Source organism: Melospiza georgiana, chromosome 16, assembly GCF_028018845.1.
Source record: "Melospiza georgiana isolate bMelGeo1 chromosome 16, bMelGeo1.pri, whole genome shotgun sequence".
NCBI classification, from domain to species: Eukaryota; Metazoa; Chordata; class Aves; order Passeriformes; family Passerellidae; genus Melospiza; species Melospiza georgiana.
In genome coordinates this window covers 4,401,412-4,428,272 of record NC_080445.1, presented here as the reverse complement: position 1 = coordinate 4,428,272, position 26,861 = coordinate 4,401,412, and the positions used below count along the sequence as shown (strand labels likewise).

Here is a 26,861-nt window from a genome sequence, read left to right as displayed (position 1 = left end):
GATATGACAGCCAAAAGCAAAGGGCTCCCTGTTCCCACTGGAACCAGCACCTTCCTGGCACTGTGTAGTTCCCTTGAAGGAGCACTGTCCTTCAGACCATCTGAGTTGTCTGGTAGTCCTAATCATACACTGTATTTAAGCAAGCTAATAACCCCCCCAAAATGCAGAGTACCTCCTCTTTCCTTGTCATGAGGGAGCAAACACTGGCTGTCTTGGAGAGCACCAGCAACTGCAGCCCATGGGGAATGCAGACAGTGAAATGGCACTAGGAGGGCCCTGCTCACAGAGTCTGTGGGACATGGATGGCATGATTTGGACACACACAGAACAAACAAAACAGTAAAAGGTTTTGAAACAGAATGAAACAGATCTTAGTGATTATATCTGGACTCTTAAGAAAGGTTTTTTCTAAAAATTTGCTCCTTTTTGACCTTAAATGTAAGGATAAAAGGAAAAGCTGCCCACAGATCTGACAGGCAATTAAGTAACTCTTCAGGACAGTTTAAAATTAAAAACCCTACAAATGAGCTACAAGCTTGTGGCAGGTTGGTATTGATGGTTTTGGGTGTTATGGCTACTAAGGACAAGCAGAACAGCAGCAGGGCTCAAGGAGAGCCAAAAGCTGAATTAAGACAACCATTCCTGACTGAAGTGCTGCTAGATTGGTTCTCTTTACTCCTAGAGAATGGCTTCTTGTGATGGGAGAACTTCTGTGCTGCTTTTGAAGTGCAAGGTTATTCCTACATTTGAGCAGCACTCAGCACTTGGTGTTCAAGCTGTTCTGAGGTGTGGAATCCAAGCTGAAGCTGCTGTGAGGTGGCTTTTGTGAGGCATGGGCACCTGCCACCCTCACAAGGCGCACCAGAAGCCTCCAGAAGGTCGATACTGCTCCTTGAGTCTGCACCAGAGCCAAAATCGGATTTTCACTTTCACCCTTGGCAGGAGGGGATGGGGTGGGAGGTGCAGAGGGAAGGAATGTGAAGAAATAAAAGGCACTGGCCTGGGATAAAGAGTGCAGGGATGAGGGGAGCGGTTGGGAGTGGAGAGGGGGTTGAGCAGGGGGACCTTGGGTGCAGTACCTGTTCCATCTGCGGGCGCTGTTACCAGTATGTCCGAGCACTGTCCGAGGGCTTAAGCTGCCAGCTCATATGGCTGCTACTGTCCATGGCAGCCAAATACAACTGTGATGACGCAAGAAAGAGAGAGAAAAAGAGAGTGCAGCCTCAACGTGCATGAAAAACACAGTGCAAGCAAGTGAAACCCTGGTGTGTGCCAGCGACAAGGTGGGCTCTAGCACCCTAAGGGGATATCCCTGTGGCAAGAAGGAGAAATCAGAAGGAATGAGAGAAGGAAAAACACAAACAAACGAACAAAAAGCCAGGAAAAGTAACGGACAAACAATGCAGCAGGATCATCACATCTTAGTTGTCACCATCTGTTCACAGAAAGCTAAATGGAATAGGTCAGCTCTGTCTGCCCACTGGACATAACCTACTTGGATGGTTATCTCCCTCTCCTCCCTCCCAAAAAGAGGCAGGGATGTGTGCATTGGTATTCCCTTTTTGTCTCTCTCCTCCCACAATTTGCTATGAAAAGTTATCATTCCTTCTGCCTCAGTACAGTCTCAGCCACCTGCTATGGAGAGCTGCAAATACAAAAATCCCAGAAAAGCCTTTCCCTGTTGCCTGTCAGTATGAGAATAGAAAGCATTTTTCTTCTCTCCACTGCCTGTCTACTACATCCCTCTAGGAAACACATTCAGCCCATAGCCTGGTTCCTCCTCTCATCTGGGGAGAAACTCCCTTTTCTACAGGTGCAGTGCTGCTCCCTCATCCTCCCCAGCTCCTGCACTTCCCCACTGCCCACACTGATGGCTGCCAACTCAAGTTATTCTGAAGAAAAAAAAAAAACCTTTATCTACTCCCAAACCCCAAGACTCAGATTCCCACTCAGGGCATTGACACAAACAGCTACTGAAGAACCAGGGAATGCCTTGCCTCACTCCAGCCCCGTGGAAGGGGATTTGCTTTCTCTGAAGCAGAAGAGCTGTAGGGCAAGGGGAAGCAGGACATGGAAGGAACATGTGCCCTGGCAGGAGCAGAGGGGCAGTGCCCTTCTGGCAGTGCAGCACGTCAGGGACCGCGCTGAGAGCGGATAACGCGACCAGAGCTCGCGATCGGAGCACGGGGCAGGAAACCTCTTTGGGAAGGGTGGAAGAGGTCTGGCCAAGGACAGAGACAAGGATCAACTCTGCACACTTCCACTTCCTCTACAGCAAGATGAACTGGTCCTCTCGAAGTGAAACCATGAACGGGATGCCCTCATTTCCACCACAATTCCTACTCCTTCATCCGCCAACCTCCTCTTCCTCCCCTTCCCATCAGTTTGAACCAGGCACCACAGAGTGTGTTTTCTTTACCTACACCTGAAGACTGGTTGGTCATTAGGCATTTTACTACTCATCCTCTGTAATCACACCACCAAGTTAGTGAGCACTGGGATGGCATGTTCTCCAGGTTCTGCTGTAAATCAGGTTCACAGGATCCAGTGAGGGAGGGCAAGATTCATTTAGCTCTTACCCAGCCATGAAGACAAGCCCATGTTTTATCCAGCATACAGAAATGGCTATCAGGCCACTCCAAATACCAAAACCTTCCATGAAAGTTTCTTTTTTTCCTCCATAGGAAATTAAATACAAAAATAGATTTCAAAGAAAGTAAAACAGTTGTGAAAGAAAGATTTAAAAAAAAATCTCAACAAAAAAATAATACAGGTTTCATCCTACCATCTCTTTAGGGCAGATTAAGGAGAGAGGTTCAGCAATAACTCTGAATTTACAATTTGAACAAGTTTCTTTTTAAACTTGAGGAACCAATGGCACAGATAGCAAGTACACTGCATGCAAGTGAATCATCCTGCTGAAGTCACCCATCAAGATACTCATGCACTTCAGTGGTGGCAGGACTGGGCCCATAGGATTACCAGCATTAATTGACTGAGTTTTATTTAGTCTTTTCTTGTGCAATGCCCAAAGCAGCATAGCAGGGTTTTATTCTCCATGGCAGGTGAGACACAGCTTGTCTATTCAAGCTGCTGCCATTTATGGGCCAGATCCTGTATTTGGCTGCACAATCAGCTGCCTTGGGAGTACACAGGAGTGGCAAATGTGTATTTCCCAAAGCTGCTGAAGCAGAGAAGAGCAGTAAAGAGAGACTTACTGAGGGAGGTGGGGACTCCCGGCCAATGAGCGGGGTATTCTCGCAACGGGGGTTCTGGAAATTTGCATTCTGGCTCCTAGGAAAGGAAGACACACATGGTAACGGGGCACTTGCCATGCTTCTCTGGGGAGGGTCTCTGGTGGGGACACAGGGCAGAGCATCCTCACCCCCAGAACTACTGTGTCAGGTCAGTCTCCTTCAAAGCTTTTCTTACAGGCCAGATGGATCCCCTTTTTCAGATAAGGGCATAAAGCTATCATAATTTTCCTCAGATTGAGCACTATTTTTACATTCTTACTCAGAAGGGCCCACAATGAATCACATCAAGTGATTTAAAAATAGGGCCTTGTGAAAATCTGCCTCCCTGCAGCACTAGAACTGCCAAGTGGCAGAAATGGAGATAAAATGAGGACAACGTCTAAGGGGATAAACAAAATGATGTGGCAGCCCAAAAAAAGATGGGCCCTGATGGTAGTCCAAATGTAATCAGGGTTAGGCACTTCTGGAGAAAGCTCTGAAGATCCCACCTGGACTAGGTAGCTCCAAACTACAACAGATGTCAGAGGTGCCTGCAAATACTACAGAAAGAGAGAGCCCACAGGTTTTTTCTTGGCTCTCAGTATTTTAGGAGGCTTCTGGCAAGACTGCTATGTATGAAGAATTAAGTCTTCTGGTGATCAGAATCACTGTGTAATAAGAAGCCCAGACAACACCTTCCCACTTCTTTTCTTTAGACATTTTCCTGAGTCCTGGAGCACAAAGCTGTTCACATTTTGGAGCATGCTGTCTAACCAAACTCCTCCTAGTGCAGCACTATTCCCTTCTCCCATCAGATGCCAATCAGAAAACAAAATCCTTCAAAGATGCCAATCAGAAAACAAAATCCTTCACTGCTTTTTACCTCTAGGTCAGAAGTGCAGCACTGGAGCCAACAGGGATGAGGAGGGAGCCCTGTGGAGAGGCTTCCCTGGCATACTCACATGTACTCCGTGACGGGAGCATTGCTGACTGTGTGTGCTGCTGCAGGGATGCTGGTCTCACTGCCATAACTACTGCCACAGCTGTACAGGCTGGGCATGTGCACTCTGTACAGATTATCGTGTGTCTGCCTGCTCCCTTGAGCAGTTGATTCTTCTTCCCCATCATCATCTGAGCCTCTGCAAGAAGGAGAAAAAGTTCCTCCTAGAACCCTACAGTGACCCCACGTGTGGGGTTTGCAGGAAACCATGGCAATCCTAGGAGCCTCCCAGTCATCTTCCACATCCTCCACGCTGGTGCCCGTTTGGGATGGCTCAGGGTGGCAGCGTGAAGCACAGCCCACAGCACAGTGACTCAGCCCTCCCACTGATCCCATCTGGAGGTGCACACTGCGTGATCCCCTCCAGCCTCCCTGCAGGCTCCTCAGCGTGGCTCTGCAGCTGCCCAGCTGTACAACCAGAGGATGGGTACACATCCCATAATGTACAGTGCTGAAAAACCCCACAGACAACAAAGAGGAGAGGCAGTGGGGATGTAGTGCCATGCACCCCACAGAAACATCCTTCAAAACTGCAATCTGTGTCCTTCCATTTCCTGTAGACAGGTCCAAAGAGCTCTAAAGGATAAACCTCTGTAGACTTCTCTCAAGTCCCATTCTGGTGGCAAAGGGTCTGCTTCAGCTTCTAGCAAAACCACAGAAGTCTTTACAAAGACTAAGTTGCAAAATTTGTGTCTAAAGGCTTTATCTTCTCAAAAATGGCAGGATCTAAATCAATGGAGAGCAGAACTGTTTGCCAGCTGGTTCCCTCTGCCTTCCCATTCTCTTGCCCTTCCTACATAATACACACTGCTATTTCCACTCCCTAATTAGGGGGTGGAGCACCATGGTCTGAAATATATTTAATCTGTGCTTAAAGCTAGTGAAAGGTTCTCCACAGCATGGCCATCACCAGAACCTCCCAAACATCACCTGCAGCTTCTGCACCACACGGTGGCACTGAAGATCGAGGGATTGCAGCCTGCACAGTCCCTCACAGGCAATAAACCACGACATCCTCCACTTCCCAGAGGGAGCCTGGGGCACCAATGGTGCTCCACGGAATGCAGAGGGGAGCCCCTCAGCTCACAGCAGCAGCCTGAGCCTGCTGGGGCTGGCAGGGCAGGGGCCCACAGGGGAGGCAGCACAGGAGATGCCACCAAACCTTTCTCCTTCCAACAGCCTGCTCTTTGTGGTAAGGGCTCTGCAGCTGTGAAAAAGGTGAGGACACAGACATAGTCTCAGGGGCAGTTCTGACATCTCCTAAAGCCACTTCTGTGGCTGGGCCAGCTCTGGCTCCCTGCTGTTGTTCAGGGCCTTCTGTTTTTCCACAAAAATCAGGACCACAGAAGAGAGTTTGCTGCAGCCTCCTGCTGTTCTGCAAGAGTAGAAAACTCAATGGCATTTTAACAGCTGCCTGTGGTGCAGCAGCCAGCCAGTAAAGCAAAGGTTTGCTAAAGACTTACTGATTAATCTGGTTATCATCATTAATACCAGCTCCAATTTGCAATGCCTCACCTGCCCATGTTGTTGACAAAGAAACAGTTCCTGGTTTCTGTTATCTATGCAAGTCAGTCACCTCAGCATGAGCAAAGCTACAAAGGCAAGTGTAAACTGCTTCTTATTCCAATTCTCTTCCCCACAGTAGAAAAAATGCCTCAAGATAATGTAAGAGAGTAAGAATTTTATATAGAGAGCAATAGTTCAAGCATTACCTCTATGTTGCAGCTATAATCATTCATCTGAATTGACTCACAGTCCTGCAGTGTACTGAATGCTCTGCACACAGAGTATTCCAGTGCAATAAGGTTCAGATGTTAGTATCAACCACAGCCAGAGCAAAACACAACCTTTCTTTTTCTGTTAGACCTCTGCTTATAAAGCCTCATCCCTCTCACCCCTGGGATCATGTGGGAATGAGCTCCATATGCTCATGGGCCCAAATCCAGCAGCCAGGCTTCACTGGGAAAGAGCTCCACAGTGCTACAGGATCTCAACCCTCTCTGTACCTCTTCTGCTGCCAAGTGTGTGGGACGCTGCAGACAATGGAGCTGAACATGAGGGCTGTGACAAAGGAGAAGAGAACCAGGTAGATGAGGCCTTCCACTCCATCATAGCAGAATCCTGTCAGAGCCTGGATGTAATCCTGCAGAGGCAAAGGAGCAGAGTTTCTGGATCACTGCAGAGTTACCATTGAGCTCTTACTCAAAAGCCCTTCTCCAGATTACACTCTCTGAAACAACTTAGAGACATCACACTCCCTTTTCTAGAGCATATTTCTATTTTAATTTCAGGGACTCAAGTGTTTTTCATAAATGATCCAACCCTTGCTTCCCCTCACAAATACCAGCTTGGATTTAGACATAGAAATATTTTCAACCGCCCACAGTAAGACTTTAAGAGGAGGAAAAATAAACAGCCAAGGCAAACTTATCCACCCAACTGAAGATATAATATTTTTCATTAAGCCTTTCAACTCCCTCACAGTGTCCCATGCCCAAGAACAGAACCATGAACTGTGTCTCTGCCTTTAGAGGGGCAGTGAGGACAACAGCAAGGCTGTGCTACACTGCTCTGAGGCACTGCACTCCATGGCAAAGGCAAAAAGTTATTTGTTATACTCAAAAAACCTGAAAGCCTCCATGGCTGCAGCTTGTAGATGTGTGAAGGCATGTTATCTACCTTCCTGTGTTGAACTTTAAACTCAAAGCTAGCTTGATCCAAATTCTCATTCCCCTTTCTGCTATTATCAATAAGTGAAAAGTTGTAAACTTCTACCAGAGTTTTGGAACTCCAAACTAACACAGACTCTACACTCCCTTTGCTCTTCCTTAGCTCAAGCCCAGCTACCCAAACTCACCAAGTGCAGACTCCTACAGTCTACCAAAGCTGTCAGCTGCTGCAAGTTGATCTCTGTGGAGTTCAAAACCTCCTGGATCCGAGTAAGATACTCCTGTAATCAACACACCAGTGATTAGTGCAAGGGAATGCTCAGCAGGAGCTGATCCTGGGCTCTGTACAAAGCTGAGGGAAGCCCCAAAGGCCAGGGAGAGCAAACCTGAGGAGTTACCTTGGAGGTGGGGTGCTCTTTGCTTGCTGACCTCATCAGCTCCAACACATCGTCCTGCATTTCCACCAGAGCCTTGTGACTTCCTGACAGCTTCTATTCAACACAAAACATGCAATGTTTCAGCAGCTCAGGCCACATGGACCAACAGATCTCCTGGGAAAAGACTGAAATCCTATTTCCCAAATACTGAAGCATCATCTGTATGAATGGTACTGGTTAAAGATGTCCCAGCTGACATGAGTGCAGCTGCAACAGGGTTAAGTTTGACCTTTAGCAAACTGGAAGAAGTACAGACAGAGAGAAGAGGAGAAGGGAAGAGCCAAAAGGAAAAAAAATCCAAAAAACACAAACCCACAAACAAAGAACAAAATACATATACAAAAAATGTACACACAGCTGGGGCTGGCTCTAGGACAGAAGGGAATGAGAAAGAAAAGACACAAAGCACTCAATTTCTCACCACAGAACACAGCTGGATTTTTTCACTAAATCAGATGGATGAAAAACACATAATGTTAACAGTGGAAATTGTTTGTTTTAGGCTGCAGCCTTCACATCCCTTTAAAGCACCATGAGAATTTCACATGCAATAGCATGTCAGGGAGTACACAGAGCAACCAGAAATGCAACAGATGGCAGAGGTGCATCAAACCACAGCCCCAAGTGTTCTTACCCCACCCTTTAAAACAGAGGAAGACAAGATTTTTTTAAAATCCTAAATATAAACGGGGAAGCAGCTGGTGTCTGCCAAATGGTGGGTGGTGTGGGCTTGTTCTGGCCTCTGATGCACAGAGCAAAGTTTGGAATGGGCCCAGGTGCTCTTCTTCTGCCCCCACACAAAAGAATAATGACTCACATTTATACTTTAGGATAAATCCCTTGGATGTTCAAAGGTTTGTAAGAGGCATCTGTGGAAAGCACTCTTTCACCCACAGAAGCAACTGCATTTTGGGAGTGGAGTGTTGGCACTGTTTAACCCAAAAGAACCTTAAAGAAGAGATTCAAAGCAGGAATGACAGTTTCCCAACCTGGCATTAATTGTGGTGCTGCTCTTTAGACCAGTGCCTGGCAAACAGAGGTACCACCAACAAAGCCATGGCTCTCACCACATTACACACAGGCCCTTCTAAGGGGTGTCCTGATCTGAAGCTGTGCAGGTGGTGATGATGAAGTTGGAAAAACCTCCTCCCTAAATCACAGTGCCACCTCCTGCACGGCTGGGAAGCAGCTGCCAAAGCTTTACCAGCAGCCAGAGCACTCCCTAAAGCAAACACCCTGTACCTGGCTGCATGCTGCACCTGAGCACTTCCCCTGCACCCTGCAGGGTGAGGAGAGGCAGGGCTGGAAGGAGTTGGGGTGCTCACACTCACCTGCTGGAAGGGGTTGGGGTAGCCAGCACTACAGGTCATGTAATAGCGGAGAGTCTCTGGAAGACACAAGAGGAGAAAGGCCAGAAACATCACCCCAGCTCCACTCAAAGTGAGATGGAACACAGAGAAAGTTTTGTTCAGCAGTTGGCACTATCCATCACATAAACCCAAGACAAGACATCAGTCTAGGGCAAGTCCAACTACAGTACATTGAGACATACTCATAAACTCCAGATAAGATTGTTACTGTGCTCTGCTAACAACATCATTTGTTTCCAGCCTTGAAGACACAGCTGTGTTCCTCTTCATTCAAACCAGCCTGGAGCCCTCATGAGCCCTCTACAACATTACATCACCTGCCAGCACACACAAATTGCAAATGCCAGGCTTTCCCCTGCCATCCTCAATAATGTTATCAAGAAAGGAAGCTCTGAAAGACTTGATCATCAAAAAACCTTTAGATTATTCCTCAAACATTTACAGTTCCTCTTCAGATGAATATGAGCATGCCAGCTCAGCAAAATCAAGGGTGATGTTGGCATGGTAAAGACTACAAAAGCCCCAAAACACACAAACCCTCTGCATCCCCCCCTCCACCAGCATCCTTTCCTCTGTTCTTTTTAATCTTCTGTCTGTGCCTTTCAGTAATGCATATTCCAGGCTGCACAGCTATTCTGATGATTCCCAACTCAGAAATCAGTAAAAGGCACAACCAGAAACAAGCAGGGCTGTGAAGGAAGCAGATCTGCCTGCATCCTGCCTCTGCCATGCTTGCCATCAATATTTCATGCACCTTTGGGCAAGGCAGCCTGCTGGAGAGGAGTGCTCCAGCACAGCCTGTCAGCCCCTGTGTGCTGGCAATGCAAGCTGACAGCTGTTATTTATAATTCATCAGCCTGCTCTGGGGCAGCTCTGCCAGCTGCTCCATCCCCCTCCCACTGACTCTTTCTCTGGGACAGCTCACACCTCCCCAGCCAAGCCTCTAAACAGCAATTAGCAAATTGTGGGCAGACAGGAGGGCAGCAAGAGCTGCTTTGTGCCTCTCTTTGGGCACGCCACAGGAGTGACTGTCCAAGGAAAGAAAGGGCTGCTCCTGCCTGGCTCATAAATCACACACAATGGCTGTGTGAAAAAGGATTAAAACACACCTGCACTGAGAGAACAGCAACAGCCACCCACAGCATCACACATGGTGACCCAGAGGAGCTGTGATCTTGTCACCTCTTTATTTTAAACCAACAAACCACTAAAAAGTTTCTCCTAAGCTCCCACAGTGGTATCAAGTTTATATTGCCTTTTTAAGTGCAATAAATTGCATGACATACTGCTAATGCAGAGCTCTAGAAATGTTTCTTGAGGGCCTTCTGGATCGTCCCTGGTGGGCAGATTAGAGATGAGAGCTCCTGATATCATAGTTTGCAGCTTGTAAGCTCAGGATAAAGATTGCTGGTTACAAGTGAAGCAAAAAGCAGTACAGTGAAATAAATGCTTGCCTTGCTTCACCCTGGAAGGCAGGATCAGCCAGGATTCACTGTGGTAGCACTGGCTTTGCTGCTGACAAGTGTGACACTCCACATAAAACGTGCTTCCCAAAATGGCTCAGCCAGCAGGAGCAGCTTTGCCCTGCACTGAACCCAGGCTGTGCTGCTTTAAATCTACAGCTACAACAGGCAGAGAGGATGATTTCAAACGATCCTGTACTGCAAAGCCTGGAAATTAAGAAGACCATGTCCCCTGCCCCAATGCCACCAGGGAAAGAGGAAGGAGCAAGAAGCACCTGCACCTGTTTCAAACCTGGTGGAGGCTATCCTGTACATCACCAAATCTCCTATTTCTGACCAGAAAGCAGCTACACTAATCCATCCTTTGCACTTTGCTAACAGCTCCAGGCAGTTTCTTTCTATAATCATCTTTCTGGTGCATTTTCCTCTCAAGGAAAATTCCTAAAGGTTGATCTGAGTTTTGAAGCTGGCCTTTAGGCAATCTAGCTCATAGCAGAAGGGTTAGGCAGGGTCACATCTGCAGCTGCCCATGCCTGCTGTAGCTAGCAGCAATACTCCTGACTCACCCCTGGTGCATAGGCATTGTGGGAGCAGAAGGCAAGGAAGGGAAACTACCTAAAATGCTTTTTATTTGCAGAATCTGTTTTTCCTAGAAAGGAAAGAAGAGCTTCCTACTAAAGACAGCTTCAGCTGCTAGAACAACTTACTGCTTCTGCAACCATGGAGACCTACTACTCACTTCAAAGCCCAGCCAAAATGCAAAAATGGCATTATGCACCTGCCAAAAGGCATTAGGTCTGGAGAGAGCAATGAGAAAAAAAGATCCTAACTCAAAAAAAACCCCTCACACCTAGAACAGCTTTTCCAAGCTCTTCTTCATCTCTAATGGAACATTCTCTTAGCAGGGCTCATTTTAGCCACACACCCAGATGAGGCTGTCTCTGAGGGTTCAATCACCAGAGACAGCACCTGTAGTGTCAAAGCAAGGCAGCTCTTTTGGCTGGAGCTCCTTGCCCAGGTAAGGTTCTCCACCAGGAGTTTTGTTTCCCCCAGGCACCAGTCTGACAGCAAAGGGAGGTGTCTGAACAATATTGAATTTCTCTGATGCATCCTATTCTCATATGGGTAAAAGCAAAGAGCTTGCAACTCTCCCATTTACCCTCCATTCAAAGCTTTCTGCTCATCAGGAGTCCAACAACAGCAAGCAGGAAAAGAGCTTCTCAATGCCAACATCAGCTCAGCAGGACTCTCTAGAGGCCTGCTTTGGGCAAACTCTGTCCTGCAGTGAAAGATCCCAATTCTCTGGGCTCAGGTAATGGCTGTGCAGAGCCCACTGCCCCATCTGAGGCTCTGTCCTGATCTCTTCTAGAGAAACAGAGGTGCTGATGGTGTCAGCCCTTTGATTCAGCTCTGCACTTGTGAGATTGCACCAGTGGAGGCCAGTTGGGAGGGTGGGCACAGCAAGGACCCTTCCTGCTCTCATCTGAGCAGCTCAGCCTCAGCATCCCACCTGGAGCACAGCTAAAAGGCTCCACCATCCATCCCCTGAGGTTCACAGCTCCCTCAGATGAAGGGAGTGTCTGTTCACCAAGCAGATTTCTGGGAACAGAATCTGCAGAAAGCTCTTCCTGTTGTTTAGACAGATTGGGCCTTTTTATTTAATTTTATGCAACAAGTCATCTGATAATAACATAATATCAGTGAAAAAGAATGGGACTAGAAGATGGCCTCCTGCTTTGAAAATGAACATCTTGGCTGCACCAAGTCCTTTTACTAGCAGCAGGAGTTGATTATACAGGCACTGTTCAGTTCCATTGGCTTTATCTCAGTTAATGAATATAAGGTGAGTTAGGCACATACATCAGCCTCTTCTGCAAAATTATTTAAGTACTGCTTCTCTCAAAACCCTGCATTAAAGTTCTTTGCCTCCCTTTTCTCCCCCCATCATTTTTTAATGCAATACATTTTATCTGCAAAACAAGAACATCTCTTCTCTAGCTAAAAACATGACAGTAATAATGCACTTAATCAGATTATTCTCAGCTCCATTAATTCCACTTAGATTTGAAAAACAGTAATTAATACATAAACAAGAATATTAACATACTAGTTGCTCAGTATTCAACTGAGTTATTTTTCTGTGAAAATTACAACCACCAGCAGCAAATATTGATGACTCAGTCCCAGTCTGAATTTCAGAGCATGGAGAGCCTTAGAATACATTGTATGTAACAACAGCAACTAAAAGTAGTGATTAAAGAGAAAAATTGACCCAGCACAACCAAACTTCAGTCCACATTGTTTGTGCTCTTGGGCTTGAGATTTGGATCATTTGTCCTTGGTCCCCAGCTAGAGCAGGAATTGTTTTGTCTCCCTGCTCTGTGCAGAGAGCTCACCATCCCTCATATGAAGCCCAGACCCACACACTAAAGCAGCACAGCATCTATAAAATAGAAAAGCTGAAACCTGAGGCATCACTGGCAGACTCAGCCCCCATGGAGGGGCCACCCTTCCAACCCAGGCCTGTGGCAGCACCTGCTCTTCCTGCTCCTCCCCATTTCCCTCAGAGCCATTCACTGTTATTTAAGGAGCTCTAACAACTGTTCCATGGTGCTGCTGCAGGAGCAGAGCCTGTGTTCCCTGGGGCAGCCAACTGTCCCTGCTGGGGAATGCAGGAGCAGGGATGGAATGCCAGCCCTGCACTGCCTGTGAGCCTCCCAATGAGCATTGATCCTGATCAATGGAAACCCACAGGAGCCCAGCACACAGGCACAGCTGAAATGGAGAAGCAGCACAAAGGGGCCTTTCTGTGGTTCCCCAGGGTCAATCTGATTGTTACCAAACTCCAGAGCTAATCTGGGTTACCAAATTATCACAGCTCACAGCTGCCAGGAGCATCACACATTTCCCCTTGGCCTCACTGACCCACTTGGCTCTTGAAGAGCCAGGAAAGCAGCCTGGCACCTGAAGCCACATCCTTGTCACCTTCAGAGCCAAAGTGGATTTTCATCTCATGCTAAACACTCATTCTCTTCCCTCACTACATTTCTTTGTTGCCAAGAGAGCTGCCTGGCTCTACCCTTCCCACAAAATCAATAAATAAGGCACTCCAAAAATAAGTTGTAGGGTTGTAAGATCAACCTGTACATATCCTTTTATACTACATTCTGCCTCCAGACATTTATGTTTTTTACTGTTTCCAATGCCTGAATCCTCAGCCGTAGCTCCATACCTAATTTCCTACCAGCTGCACATTAAGAGACAGCATTTGGCTGAGCACAGACCCTCTCCACACACAGCAAAAGTTCTCTGGTTCCACCAAATAAGAACCAGAAAAAAACAAGTCACTCCTTTCACAAATCAGTGTCTTTTCCTATTTGTGTTTTATCATACACAGAACTACATAAAGGAACTACTGGAGAAGAGAAGACAGGGGAAAAAAAGTTAACTTTGTAAACTAAGCAGCCAACTCAGTCCTAAAAATACTTTTTCTTTTCAGCACTCAGTGTATCTCTGCTGGCAGGCACCCAAGCACCTTTTTGTTAAGCCATGGTTCTGAATGCCATCTTTGCCCCACTGAAGTTCAAATTGGAGGCACCTCTCACCTCAGCAACCACTTCAGTCTAAATTAGGAGCAACAAGCCCCAAATACATCAGTGCTTCAGCTGGAAGCCTCTGAGGTGCAGGCACATGCTTCAAGTGGAACAGGATACACATAGAAGTCAAAATACTGCATTTATAATGGAAAGGGAAATTCAGACTTCTTTGTGGCTGTTTCCATTCACTTACCCTTCAAAGAGGCTACTATTTACAGGCATCATTAAGAGAAAAAAATTATATATAAACTGTTGATAACAGATATAAAAATAGGAATGGCTAGATTCAGGAATACAGACCTGAGAGCAAGTTTTTTTGAGTTATCATTTTTAAAAATGATAACTCAAACTGCACACTGCTACTGCCACAGTTCTGTCACTTAGAGAGAAGAGCAAGCCTCAAGAGTGCTGCATTTAAAGCAAAATAATCCACTAATCTGGGGACTTCTGTTATTCCATTTTATCAGTTATTTCCACCTAAAGGTGAAGGCAGGAGAAAGGTTCTGAAGGTGGTTCTGATGCATACATGCACACTTCTGACCAGAATGCTGTTTTTTCCATAAATGAGCTCCACAAATTTAGTTTCCCACTGTATGCCAGCTGCTCTGTTTCAAACACAGCCTAAAATTCTCAGTCACTGCCATGCTCCTGCATGACAGCTGGAGCTGCAGAACCCCATGCCAGAGCCATCCCAGCACTCACCAGTACTGAGCACTGCATTCTCTTCAACCACTTTGGAGACATAAGCATCAGGGTTGATACAGAAGTCACTGGAGCCCTGGAGAGATGGAAGACAAAAGGAATATCAAACACATCAGCATCAAAGAGCAGTTGGGCCAGGTTAACATCAGGGAATTTTCTGTTCTAGGTGGTTTTCAGGTGCTGAGGTCTCTCATCCCCAGCAGCACTGCTTTACACAACCACAGCAGTGCTGGACTCTCACACCATGGAGAAGGAGCAGCTTTGCACTTCTCCCAGATGGAAATGGCTAGGACAGTTACTTAGATCAGGAGATGCTGTAAAACAGGCACTGCACAACATTAATCTGGTGTCTGCTAAACCTGCAGCAAAGGGTGACTGGGATTTGGATGTCAGCCACTCACCACAGCAACAGCCAGCTCCAGGCCCAGGGATCCCCAGCTGACAATCAGGGCAAACACCCCAAGCAAGCACACCCTGTGGGAGACAGACAGATGGCAGATGTAGCAGCTCTGATTTCAAGCAGTTCTTTTCACAAGATGTATTATTTGGAGTCCAAAGAAATTACCAAACCCAAGAAATGATCACCCACTGACTGTATGTTCACATAAACAATCCTATTTTAGATGTCATGGACAGCAGCACCCAGAGCTGTTCATATCCAGCTGTTGGTTACTGCATTACCTGCCCTAGAGCTGCAGGGGAAGGAAAGTATTGTCTGCTTCTAGCAGGGAAACCAAAGGCACAAAGCCTCAGAGGGGGCTGTAGGGGAGGCAGATTGGCAGGAGGCTCACTACAGTCCCATCATTTCACTGTTCCCATTCTAGACTTCACTTTCCAGGTCCAAAGTTACCCAAAGAAATATATGCTAAATCAAGAAAACCGCACAAAACCAACTGATGCAAAATGGGATAAATCTCTCCTGTGCCTGCAATAAATGAGGTTGTTTGGTGTAAGTACCACATGGCTACAGATGGAGGGAGGGAACACAGCCCCTGTTAGGACACCTTGGCTCCAGGCTGGTGCACCTGAACAGCACCAAGCATCCCACACAGCTCCAGGAGAGAAAGTCACCTGCAGGCAAACAGCTTGGAGCTGCAGTTCAGGTGCCCCCCACTGCCATGTGAGTCCATCTCTGCAGATTTGAAGCTCAGTTCTGACAGCTGGACCTCATTAGTGACAGAAACCCAGGGATGTGTCTGCTGCCAAGCAGCCACAAGGCACAGGGATGGCAGAGCAGTGCTCTCAGTGACATTCAGGAGCACACACTCATGGAAAAGGCTTTTGCACTTCCCAACCAGCACATTAGCTCTTCACCCTTGCTGTCAGTATGAATGGTAGAGATATTTAGGCTATAATGCTCCTCAACTCCCTCAGGTACAGGGCTGCAGACTAATAAGCAGTTTCATTTTATCTCTATCTTCAAAGTAAAGAGACACTGGCTTGCTCTCTTAGGGATGCTTTTTCCCTCAAGCTTTGAAACATAAGTAGATCCCTTCCCACCCACACCCTGAACAATACAAAAACCTGTTCATAACCAAGACATTCTTTATTCAAACCTAGGACAACTGTCTCTGGGAGGAAGGGACATCTTTTTTCTGCTACATTTGTCTCACTGAATACTAGAGCTTTAAAAAAGTAAACCTATGGGTCTCCATTAAAAATAAATAAATAAACAAACTATCCCTCAGTTTACTAACTTATTTTAATTCCAAATAATCCCTGTTCTGTGAATGGATCTATGCCTCATCTTGCAGAAGGAAGGGAGTTTCACCAGACTGACATCTGTGCTGCACTCTGAAATGAGACACTAAAGACTTTGCTATGCTTTTTCCAAATGGATGCAAAAATTATCAGCCATGGATCAGCAAGGGTTTATGTGGGTTTATGACATAAGGACAACACAGCTTGGTGCCTCCAGCTGAGCATGTTAATCAATAAGACACATTTGTTGTTTTACTTTAAATGAAGATGACTGGGTCAGCAACTGATTGCTTGGCTAAAAGATCTAAAACTGGCATTTCACCATCTTGCCTGGCTGTGATACACTTGTTTCTTTATGCCATGTGCTCCCTTTAGGGAATGCCTTAATATGAACTTCTGGCTAACAGGGAATGAGATTCTAATTTAAGCCCTGGGTCTGCCATCTGTGCATCCACTTGGACTTTTGTCTGTATAACCTGCCAGGTATGAAATCATCTGGTGAAGAATAAATCTGGATCCATGTTCCAATTATTAATGGCACCACCACGAACCAGGAGAAACCCTTGGCCATGTCAGTAATCAAACTGTCACTGTGTTTATGATACCAGGCTCTTTGCCAAATGTGCCAAGCTACAAGAAAAGGAGAGGAAGAGTTTTTTCCTGTAATGGGGCATTTTCAGTGCTTTTGAGCAACAGACATGCATTAACATTGCAGTGCCATGGCAACAAGACTCCTTCTCATCACTGTGCAAACCATGGCTTGTTCTCAGTTTAATGTTTCCTCAGGTGTGACAGCCCCAGGTAACAAGAGCAGATAGAGACACAGAAGGCACTGCTGCAGGTTGTGTAGGCACATGCAATGCTTATCATCAATTAACAAATGCCTTCCCAACTGCAGAGAATTAAGGGGGGATTTTCAAAGCCTGTCATTTTAAGGAAGGATGTTCACATTATTATCTCCCAGCAAATGGAGGCTTTCAAGGCCACCCAGTGGAAAGCAGACAGCCTGGATGGGCTCCTCACCTGTGATTTTATAGCTCAAGAACCTTCCTGTGAACATCTCCTGTGTGAAGCCCTATTTCCACACAGCTACACTCTACAATGTCTCTCTACTCAGAGGAAATGTAAGATGCTCAGTTTCAGAAGTCCTTAATATCAGCTGACAACAGGTAGAGGTTCCCACTAGCAGGCACTTGCTTTCAGCTGACTTTCCTTGTGCCCTGTCCCCAGATCAAGACTTACCCCATAAGAATGGCCCTGGAGTTTCTAATGAGCCCAAAGAGCACCAGCAAACATATCAGGACATTGAACAGGAGCAGGCCCAGGTATCCCAGCCACCTGCAGCAAACAAAAACACAGTCTGCAAAGGAAAACTGCAAAATACACAGATCAAGAAGCTGTTGTGACTTCTGGGGAAAACACAGTCCTTCTCTTCCCCAAAACCACCTCCAAAGATTAATCTTCAGAGAGCTCTGGGTATTTTGGGATTGGAAGAGAGGTAAAAGCATTTACACAACACACTCAGCACAAACAGTTGTTGAGAAATGTCACTGACAGTGTTTTCTAGTGTGATGTTAAATGCACTGGTCATCATCAGAGGAAGAAAAGGCATTGCAGCTTCTTGAACTTCCTAGATATTTGTCAGGAAATGTTTCAGTTATTTATTCCACATGTTTGGATAGAGATTTTCTTTTGTGGGATACAACTGATGCAATATCTTATTTAATATGTTTAATAAAAAGGAATGTTAGGCTGTGGAATTAACTTACAGAACTAGTGCCATTTTCTACTCTATTTAATGCATTCCTTATGCATTTATTAGGACAGAGAAGAACCTATACCTGGGGCTGTTTTTTTCCCCAGTGCTAGAACACAAACTACAGATTTTGTATGTTGGGAATAAACTTCTCATCAGTTGGTAATAAAGACACTTAAGGAAAAAAAGCTGTGCATTTTGATTTAAACTGAATGCAGTCCGGCTGTAAGAAACAAATCAGCTCTGTGGGCCAAGAGCACCTGCAGCAATAAACAGAGCCTTTGGCTCAGCCACCCAGAACATGCACATAATTTTTGCAAAACAGGCCAAAGCAGATGTTACAACCACTACAGTGCAGCATGCTACACACCTGTACCAGTCATAGAGGTCAATCTGAATTGCCAGCTCCTCCAGAGACAGCTCGTCATTCTTCCAGAAGGGGATCTCAGTTGTTTGCCTGACCAGATTATCCAAGAGACTTTGCAGTTTCTGGACAATTTGCAGGTAGTCTGTCTGCTTCTTGAACATCTCCTCCAGGACGAGCAAGTTTGGTTCCACTGTTTGGTTCAGGGCCACTGCAGTGTCCAGTACCTACAACAAATTTAAAAAACAAAAATTACAGTACAGGAAGCCAAGGAAATAAAAGGGAATTCATTCTTCCTAGCAAGTCATGGACAGCTTCCAGATTACCAGCCCTCTGTCTTAAGAGGCTCAGACTGCTTACCCCTCAAAAGCAACTTAAAAGCATCTCTAAGGGAGATTGTTTGCAGTGATGGTACCTCAGCTGAGCCTTACCACACGCACACATTCTACAACAGGGCTGCAGTATGATACCATGAGATTAGAGACAGCACAGGAACAACCAGTGGTACTCAAATGCTACATTTTACTAAGATTTGTCTGCTTTGGCCTGCCCCCTCTCCTGGGTGTGGAGGAGAGATCTGATCACAAGCTGTTTTTCAGCCTAGCAAAGAGAAGACTTCACTCCACAAGCCGCGTTCGCTTGGTTATTTTTAGACGAGCGGAAGAAATCACCCCGCCACTAATGGAAATTTTAGCACAAACTCCGAGCCCAGATACTGAGAGAAAACAGGAAGAGACTCAAGCACAGCCAGATTCAGGAGGAGAGGTGCTGAGTGAGGCTGGTCCTTGCCCCAGGCCCGTTTTTGGGGTGCTCACTCACCCTGTCCTGCACGCCGGCCACGGTGCGGTTGGCGTGGCGCAGCGAGTACGTCAGCCGGTGGATGCCGTCGCTGGTCTCCCCATTCCCGTAGAATCCCACAGCAATTCCAGCACTGCAGAGGAAGAAAAGCACCAAAGGGCAGAGGTAAAGCTGAAAGGCAAGTGGGTAACACAGGGCTGATGGCTGCAGAGTCACCTCCCACCAAAGGAAGGCGCTCCCTCCCGCAGGGAGCTGCGGTCCTGCTGTTGCTCAGTTTGCACCTGTGAATATTCACAGCCAGCAGCTCTCCATGCAGCACCCACAGGGCCAAGAGCAGAACATAACAAGTGTATTTCATTTATGGTAAAATAATTAAAATCTGTTAGATTGCTGTTTGGGAGCTCAGAACCAGAAATCCAGCCAGTGGCTCCTGTGAGAGCTGCCATTGCTGTGCTAGATGCCTTCTCTGGACATGAAATTTTGTTACACTTTTTTAAAGCAGGACACAAAGAGCTTGCTTTGACTGCTTGCCCATGGTGGTGGTTCCTCCAGATACATTTTCCATGGCCTCTTCTCTACCCTGTGAAATATCTATGAACATTATCTTGATTTATCTTCCCATTAGAAACATTTGTGTCACACTGATTTAGAGTACTGGGAAGGGAGGCATAATAACTTACTGGGACAAAAGGCTTATTTATTTTTAAAGCAAGCAAATTTCAAGCTTGCAGACACAATTCAACTCCAGCTGCTTAGCAAATTACCACCTATCAGCTGATTTTCTATAATTGTCCACACATATCAGTCTGCCCCAATTATGAAGTAAACCATATTAGCTTAAGCCTCACTTAAAGGAGGAAGATCCTGTAAATGAGTTGCAACCAGAGGATTATCTCATGCAAGTCAGCAATACCTCTTCTATGAAGAGATCACTGCAGGAACTCACAGTTCCTCTGCCCAAGCTCATATTTCCTAATAATAGAGGAGGAAAGAACTTGTGAAGGGATCACACAACTAAACTTGTGAAGGGATCACTCAGGGCAAATAAACCTTACCAAGACACAGTTTTTTCTGTTCCCATGTTATATTTAGCTTGAGAGCACCCAGGACCTTTTCTAGGAAGGTTCTCAAGACACCAAGGTTGTGTTTGTGGCAGTGCAGAGGAAGGAGGAGGTGATGATCCTGTTGTAAATCTAAACTCATTCTGGATGAAACATTTAGTTCCTCCACAACACCTTTGTGTACTGCTCCTGCTCTTGCTCCTCTCCTGCAGGAAGACACATCCATTCCTGGGTTCTGCTTCAAAAGAGTGAGCAGAGCAATGCAGTTCACCTGGTCACATTTCTCCTCGTATGTGACAAGAAATAGAAGCAAAGTTCATGAGCTGGAAGCAGATCCACCAGGAAAATCTGTGTCAGCCTCATGCTTTTTCCAGCAATTGAATCTCCATAAATTATAGAGAGCTTGGCCCATAAAAACCAAGGAGTCTTCTAAGGACAAGGGGCAGCCTTCATAAACAGAAAGAGAGGCAACAAGACTCCTTCTATGTAACTGTGTGACTAAATATTCAGCATTAATAAAAGAAATGGGCCTCTTTCTTCAGGAACACCACTCCTCAAACATTTTCCTAATGCAAATTATGCTGATAACTCAAGAGAGAAAAGCCCTCTGCATTCCTCTGGTTGCAGCTATTATCAGAGCTTGATAACACATGCCTGGGGTGCACGGGGGTGGAAGGGATAAAAAGGACACACTCCCCCCTCCCCCTGAAGCACAGAGATTACAAATGCAGAGCTATGCCCAGGATAAGGCAACTCAGCACCCCATCACAGAAATTACAAAACCATGGCTTGGATTTCTCCTTGTCTTATCAGAGCAAAGAAATTCACACAGACCTTTTCAGCCTCCTGAGCTGCAGAAAACCTTAGCAGTTGTTTCCACCATAGGCACCAAATAAGCTCCAGAACATTCTGGACATTGAATAGGCAGATCTGACCCCTTTGATTAGCGAGCAATTTCTATTCAGCCTGTTTACAGCTACTAGAAGCCTATTCTTTCAGCAAAGACTTGGTAAGTGCCCAAAATCTGCTGCTTGGCTCTCAGTATTCCCAGCACAGCAGCACAGTTTTGGTGGGAAAGACTCAGAAACAGCACTCTGAAATAGCAGCAGAATCCTTGGGGATGCTGCAGAGAGCAGCCAGGTCGCTCACAGGTACCAGGATGAAGTGCTGGCAATACAAACAAGTGACTTTTCCTAGGTTTCCCATCCTGCCCAGTAAAAACCACAGCTCCCACTGTCCTGCCCCTCCAGGCACAGCCACTGCTCCTGAAAGCAAACCCCACAGCACAACAATTGGGATAAAAGCCATTCAATCCAATAATAAACTCCTCTAGACATGAGACTCACACATTCACTGCAAATTACACATGAAGTGTTAATTATTCCATCCCTGCCCTGCAAAAGCCAGCTCTGCATTCCCACCCTGAGCTGGCAAGGACCACTTACACAGCCAGTCCTTCCCCCAGGAGCAGTTTTATGGCTTTTCCCCTTCCTATCAGGGTAGAGAGGGAAGGAACCCATCCCACAAATCTGGGCTGGGGGCAGAGCTGAAGGGCAGCCAGGGGGGAACTGCTGCTGCTGAGCTTTGTTTGCATTTGGCTTCATCTAAATCCAATAGTTGTTTCAAATCCCTGCCCACACACACTGATATGAGTTGCTATTGTTTAAAGCAGATTTAAGGATTTACACTAGTTTTTAACTACCTTTTATATGATTAAAGGGAAACAGAGGGGCTCCTTCTATTTAAGAGCATTCTTTTAAAATAAAAATAGATCAACTCATCTTAACCCAGCAGCATAAGTCCTTGAGGTCATGATAAATCACAAGGCTTCTTGCACGAACCCTGGGAGGCACAGTGGCCTAAGATAGAGCAGATCCATCTCCCAGCACAGGAGGACAAAATCATCACCCAATGGAGGCATTTCTGTCACACAGCCTGGATGCAAGGACAGCATTCCTGAATGACACAGCTCTTCTCTACCCTGGCACCCTCTAGGAGAGACTCCAACACATTTTCAGTGCTTCCATAGGAAAGTCATGGCTATTTCTGCCAGTCTTGCTTCTGTTGCACTCCCCTTTGAGTGCACACACCCCTCTCTCCTCCCAAATCCCTATTGTCCAATCCTCAATTCCTCCTCCCAAATCCAAACTGTCCCATCCTCAATTCCTCCTCCCAAATCCCTATTGTCCAATCCTCAATTCCTCCTCCCAAATCCAAACTGTCCCATCCTCAATTCCTCCTCCCAAATCCAAACTGTCCCATCCTCAATTCCTCCTCCCAAATTCCTCCTCCCAAATCCAAACTGTCCCATCCTCAATTCCTCCTCCCAAACCTACCTTGGTCAGTCTCCCGTCACTTTCACTACCCCCAGCTCTCCTCTGCTTTCCTTCTCACCCATATTTTTGAATAAAATCTTTAAAAATCAATCTATCACAGTCTTACAGCCCATATAAAAAGTTGCTCCTGCTATTCAACACTGCACTTTAAAAGCCACTTGGCTACTCAATAGTTTTAGTAAGTTTTAAGAAACCCACTTATTTAAGTCAAGAAAATTGCACTTTGAGCTTAAAGCCATCACCACCAGTGCACAAACACCCACTGGGGACACAGAAGTCCACAAGTGAGATGGAAGAGGTGCACACCAGGATTTCTGTCTTTTCCTACAGATACCACAGTGGGATCTGAACTCCTGCAGGCTATACACACACTGCAGTATCACTTTTCAGCAAGACTCCAGAAATTCAAGTCTGGAGAGCAGCTTTCCCTTTGTTTGTGTGCAAGAATCACCTGCACTTTGAACACCTAGCTGAAGAACCAGAAAAAATAAAGGAAGTGTAATTCTGAATTTGCTTACAATGTGACCTGCAAAAAACAAAAAAATGTTTTCTGCATTTATACATGTTGAATCAGAGCATTAATGTGACACAGAGAGGATCTCTGTGCTTTCTATGATGAGATGCTCCTGCTGTGATACCCACACACACACTGTGACCCTTGGGTACCCAGACAGCAGTCTGCAAAGATAAGCACTAGCCATTCACATCACATCCTTAGAAATGAATAATCTAACTACACCAAGTCATCTTTAATTACAGGAACTTCATAAGAAGAGCCCTTTTTAGACTGCAGGTTCTCAGGAGGAATGTTAATTTGTCTGCCTAATTACCACCTTGCACTTTCACACCAGGGGAAAGCGCTATTACTGGCACTTGATAAAACAAGTTTTTACCATTTATTTGCACCCATTTCTTCCTGATGCCCTCTCCACAAAGCTTCCTCCCCACCTCTGGAGCTGAGGTCCCTTCTGGGATAATCAGGGTCACCTATGCAGTGGGTGAGATGGTTTATAGGACAACTCCCCATACACAGAAACCAATCAAAATTGGTGAAGACTAGAACTGAAGCATTAATGGAAAAATCCAGGCTAAGCATTCCTGCAGCTTTGTGGCTAGAGCAAATGGGAAGACTCAATAGAGACATTTTGTTGGAAGCTCCTGTTCACCAGTTCTGCCTCAGAATGCTGGCTCAGCATTCTCCCTGCTGTGAGTGATTAGGAAACAGCCAAGCACACAGCAGCACTCACAGCTCAAACAGCCCCCTGACACTGAGGGAACCCAGAGAAACATGTTCCAGGCACAGCTGGACTCACCAGAGTTAACAGCTCTCAGCTAGGAGGACAAGAGTCCCCTTCCAAGTGCTCAGAGAGAGCAAACCTGCTGCTGGTTGGAACCTCTCACTGCCTCAGCATCCAACCAGAGGCACAGAACTGCCTCCCAGGGCAGGCAGAGGGTCAGAACAGCCCCAGAGGGTCAGAACAGCCTCACACCCCATCATAACAGCTGCTCTGGCTCCTCTGGTGTGTATGACACAGCAGGGATAGGACAGGATCTATCCAGTGGGCTAATCTTTAATCAGTGCTAGCAGGAAGTCCCAGGTGGATTCCAGCAGCTGGAGTGGGATTGTTGGGAGCTGTATGTGCATTCCCAGCACAGACTGAGCTCAGAGCATCAACAGACACTGCTCTGGGGGCACTGTGGCATCCAGCTGCTGCAGAGAGGCAGAAAACCAACCTCAGCCCTGCAGGAGAGCAGCAGCACCTCCCTCGCCATGGTGGTACCAACCTGCTCTTGCTCAAGCAAGCTGATTTCAGAGAGGAAATTAAGCAGCTAATTTAAAAAGTCAAGAAAAATGATCATCCAATATCACTGTATGTTCAGATAGAACCTTGTGTTATGAACCTTAGTTTTATATGGTTCTGCATTTAATACTTGCAGAAACAAATTGTACACCAAGGATGGGAACAAGCGGCTCAGATTTTGGGGAAGCCTAAGCAGCTTTCCAGCTTGTGGATTTGACAGAGTCACATCAAGTTTAGCAGAATTTATATGCTGCCCTTCCAACGTTAAATTATCTCACAGATGCTCTGGAGAAGTGCAGAATACCTCCTTCTCACCCTTTCCACAACCAAAAACAAACACAGCTACCACAGGGCAGCAGCTGCCTGGGTCACATTTGCTGCATAACAATGGCTAACAAGGGCCTGTAGCAGCAGCACAACTATAAATAGCATCAGCAGAGCTTCTGTAAGAAAGGGTTAGGACCACAGCTCTCTCAGTGGATTGGAATGGATGCAGCCGATCACTAAAATAAAGGTGAATAAGGCTGAGATTTCTTCTTTACAAGCAGTTCTGTGGTTTGCCTTTCCACCCCAGGCACCTACTGGCAAGCAGCAGAGCATGGAAGAGCTCCTTGCAGCAATCCTGGCTGGTACACAAGGTCTCCTCCTCAGCCCTCAGCCCCTGCTTCTGCAGGCAAATCTACCCCCAGCTGCTGAATTCACCACAGAATGTCTGCTCTGCTCTGTCTATTCCAACACTGCAAGGCTTGCTGTTCTCTGCAGTGCCTCAAGAGAGCAAACAAAAATTCACTCTGGCTCCTGAGCAGCTGAGCCTGGCCTTCAGGGAACCCCTCACCTGCACAGGGATACACAGCACACCCAGCACCCATCAGCAGCCCAGTGCCAAAACAGAGCCACAAGGCACTGCCAAATGCAATCATCTCATTGCTCCCTCCCCTCTGACCAGGGGGAAGCTCCCAGACCTGCCTGACCCACAGAGGGGCAGCTGAGACCACCTGGAGCCTTGGGCAAGAGAAGATGATGCTTGGAATTCAAAAGAAAAGCAAATGGGAAAGTGTTTGATACAGGGCACATATCCAGAGGATTCATTCTGGCCAAACCAAAACAAAATCAGAGGCTCCTTCCTTCCATATCTGCAAACACATCCCTGCTTTCAGATGCCTTATCATCCAATTTTTAGGAAATTATCTCCTTTTAAATTCTCCTGCACCCATTCTCCACTAATTACTGATTTTTTTTCCCCTTGGTTTTCAGCAATCTTTCTTTCCACCTCACCTCCAAAAGCTTCTATTGCTCAGTCATAACACCAAACACTGCTGGCCCTGGCACCATTACCAGCAGCAGCCCCTGGAGATGGAACATAAATGCAGATAAAATGCAGCAGTGTCCTACACAGGCTACAAAACCTGAACGTTCCCTCCACATAAACACCAATCTTTCCAAACCCAAAAGAATCAGCTGTGACTCTTTCTTCCTAATCTACTCTCCCACACATAGTGATTCTTTCTGGACACCAAGTTCTGAGAAAATCTGCATTTAGAGTTGATAAATATTTCAGCTGTATCCATCCTGTTTAAGTGATAAGCTCCCAAGGACAGAGGGTCCTTGATTTATCACTTGAAAAGTATCAAAGAGCAGGACATTAACTATTCCTTTTCACATTGCTCAAACCACCAGGCAGCTCTGCAAGCAGCAGAAAGGAAGGAAATATATTACAGACATTTAAAAACATACATACATCAAATGAAAGAAAGAGGGATTATTGCCAAAATTCACCAAGTACAGGCAGAGCATTTTGATGCCTTGTGAATGCTGACCTAGAATGTAGGAATGTGCTTCTTGTTTACAGAGTGACAAAACTATCCTTTGTCTCCTTAAAAAGGAAAAAAAGCCCAGAAGTTTCTCTTTCTGATTAGGCAAAAAGATACTTCATAGGACCTAAGGGACTTTACCTCAAACTTAAGGATAGCCAATTAGATAGAAGCTAAAATGTCTTGCTTGAGCAATTTACTAGAAAAAGAAGAGAACTGAGGTTTTCCCAGGCAAGCCTCAAATTTCTGGCTATATATGATTAGAACATAGAGGTAGGTTAACAACATTTTGACACAACGACAATAACTAACAGAACTTTTTCACTAGAACACAGGCTTGATGGAGTTAAAGAATAAACTAGGGATTTATTAAAAGGATATCCTCAATGGATCCACTTTGGGCAGTATAAGAGCGCAGCCAGGGCTACACCCAAGATGAACCAAAATGGTCACAAAATCAATGACAAGTTGTCGTTGTTAGGTCAGATGTGACACATACATACGTGATTAGGGTCTAAGAAAAAAAGATTTTTATTCTGCGTGTTCTCCAGCTTATATACTCTTAACAAAGCGTGATCTTAAGTCATTAACTACATCACAATAACTTATTATATTCATTGGTGCAAAGCTATCTTTTCTAATCTGTTTCCATGCTGATGGCCTTGTCTTCTTCCTTGCTATGGATACACTCAAAAATCATCAATTGTTATTTCTTCTATTAACTTAACTTTGCTTGCAGGCCAGCTGTGAAGCCCCTCC

At 45.9% G+C, this 26,861-nt stretch overlaps 1 protein-coding gene across 2 annotated transcripts in view; it reads right to left on the bottom strand.

Moving 5' to 3' along the window:
• Window positions 1–26,861, bottom strand: part of TTYH3 (tweety family member 3) — a 75,005-nt gene that overhangs the window by 9,850 nt on the left and 38,294 nt on the right. The window contains exons 3-13 of one of the 2 annotated variants that reach the window (XM_058035173.1): window positions 19,114–19,225; window positions 18,301–18,521; window positions 17,417–17,512; window positions 14,875–14,947; window positions 14,474–14,549; window positions 8,674–8,729; window positions 7,304–7,396; window positions 7,094–7,186; window positions 6,243–6,379; window positions 4,199–4,375; window positions 3,219–3,294 (exon numbers count right to left, since the gene is read on the bottom strand). In XM_058035173.1, coding sequence (XP_057891156.1) covers window positions 3,219–3,294; window positions 4,199–4,375; window positions 6,243–6,379; window positions 7,094–7,186; window positions 7,304–7,396; window positions 8,674–8,729; window positions 14,474–14,549; window positions 14,875–14,947; window positions 17,417–17,512; window positions 18,301–18,521; window positions 19,114–19,225 — 1,210 coding nt within the window. The remainder of the gene's footprint in view (window positions 1–3,218; window positions 3,295–4,198; window positions 4,376–6,242; window positions 6,380–7,093; window positions 7,187–7,303; window positions 7,397–8,673; window positions 8,730–14,473; window positions 14,550–14,874; window positions 14,948–17,416; window positions 17,513–18,300; window positions 18,522–19,113; window positions 19,226–26,861) is intronic. The other variant, XM_058035174.1, reaches the window with a different exon arrangement.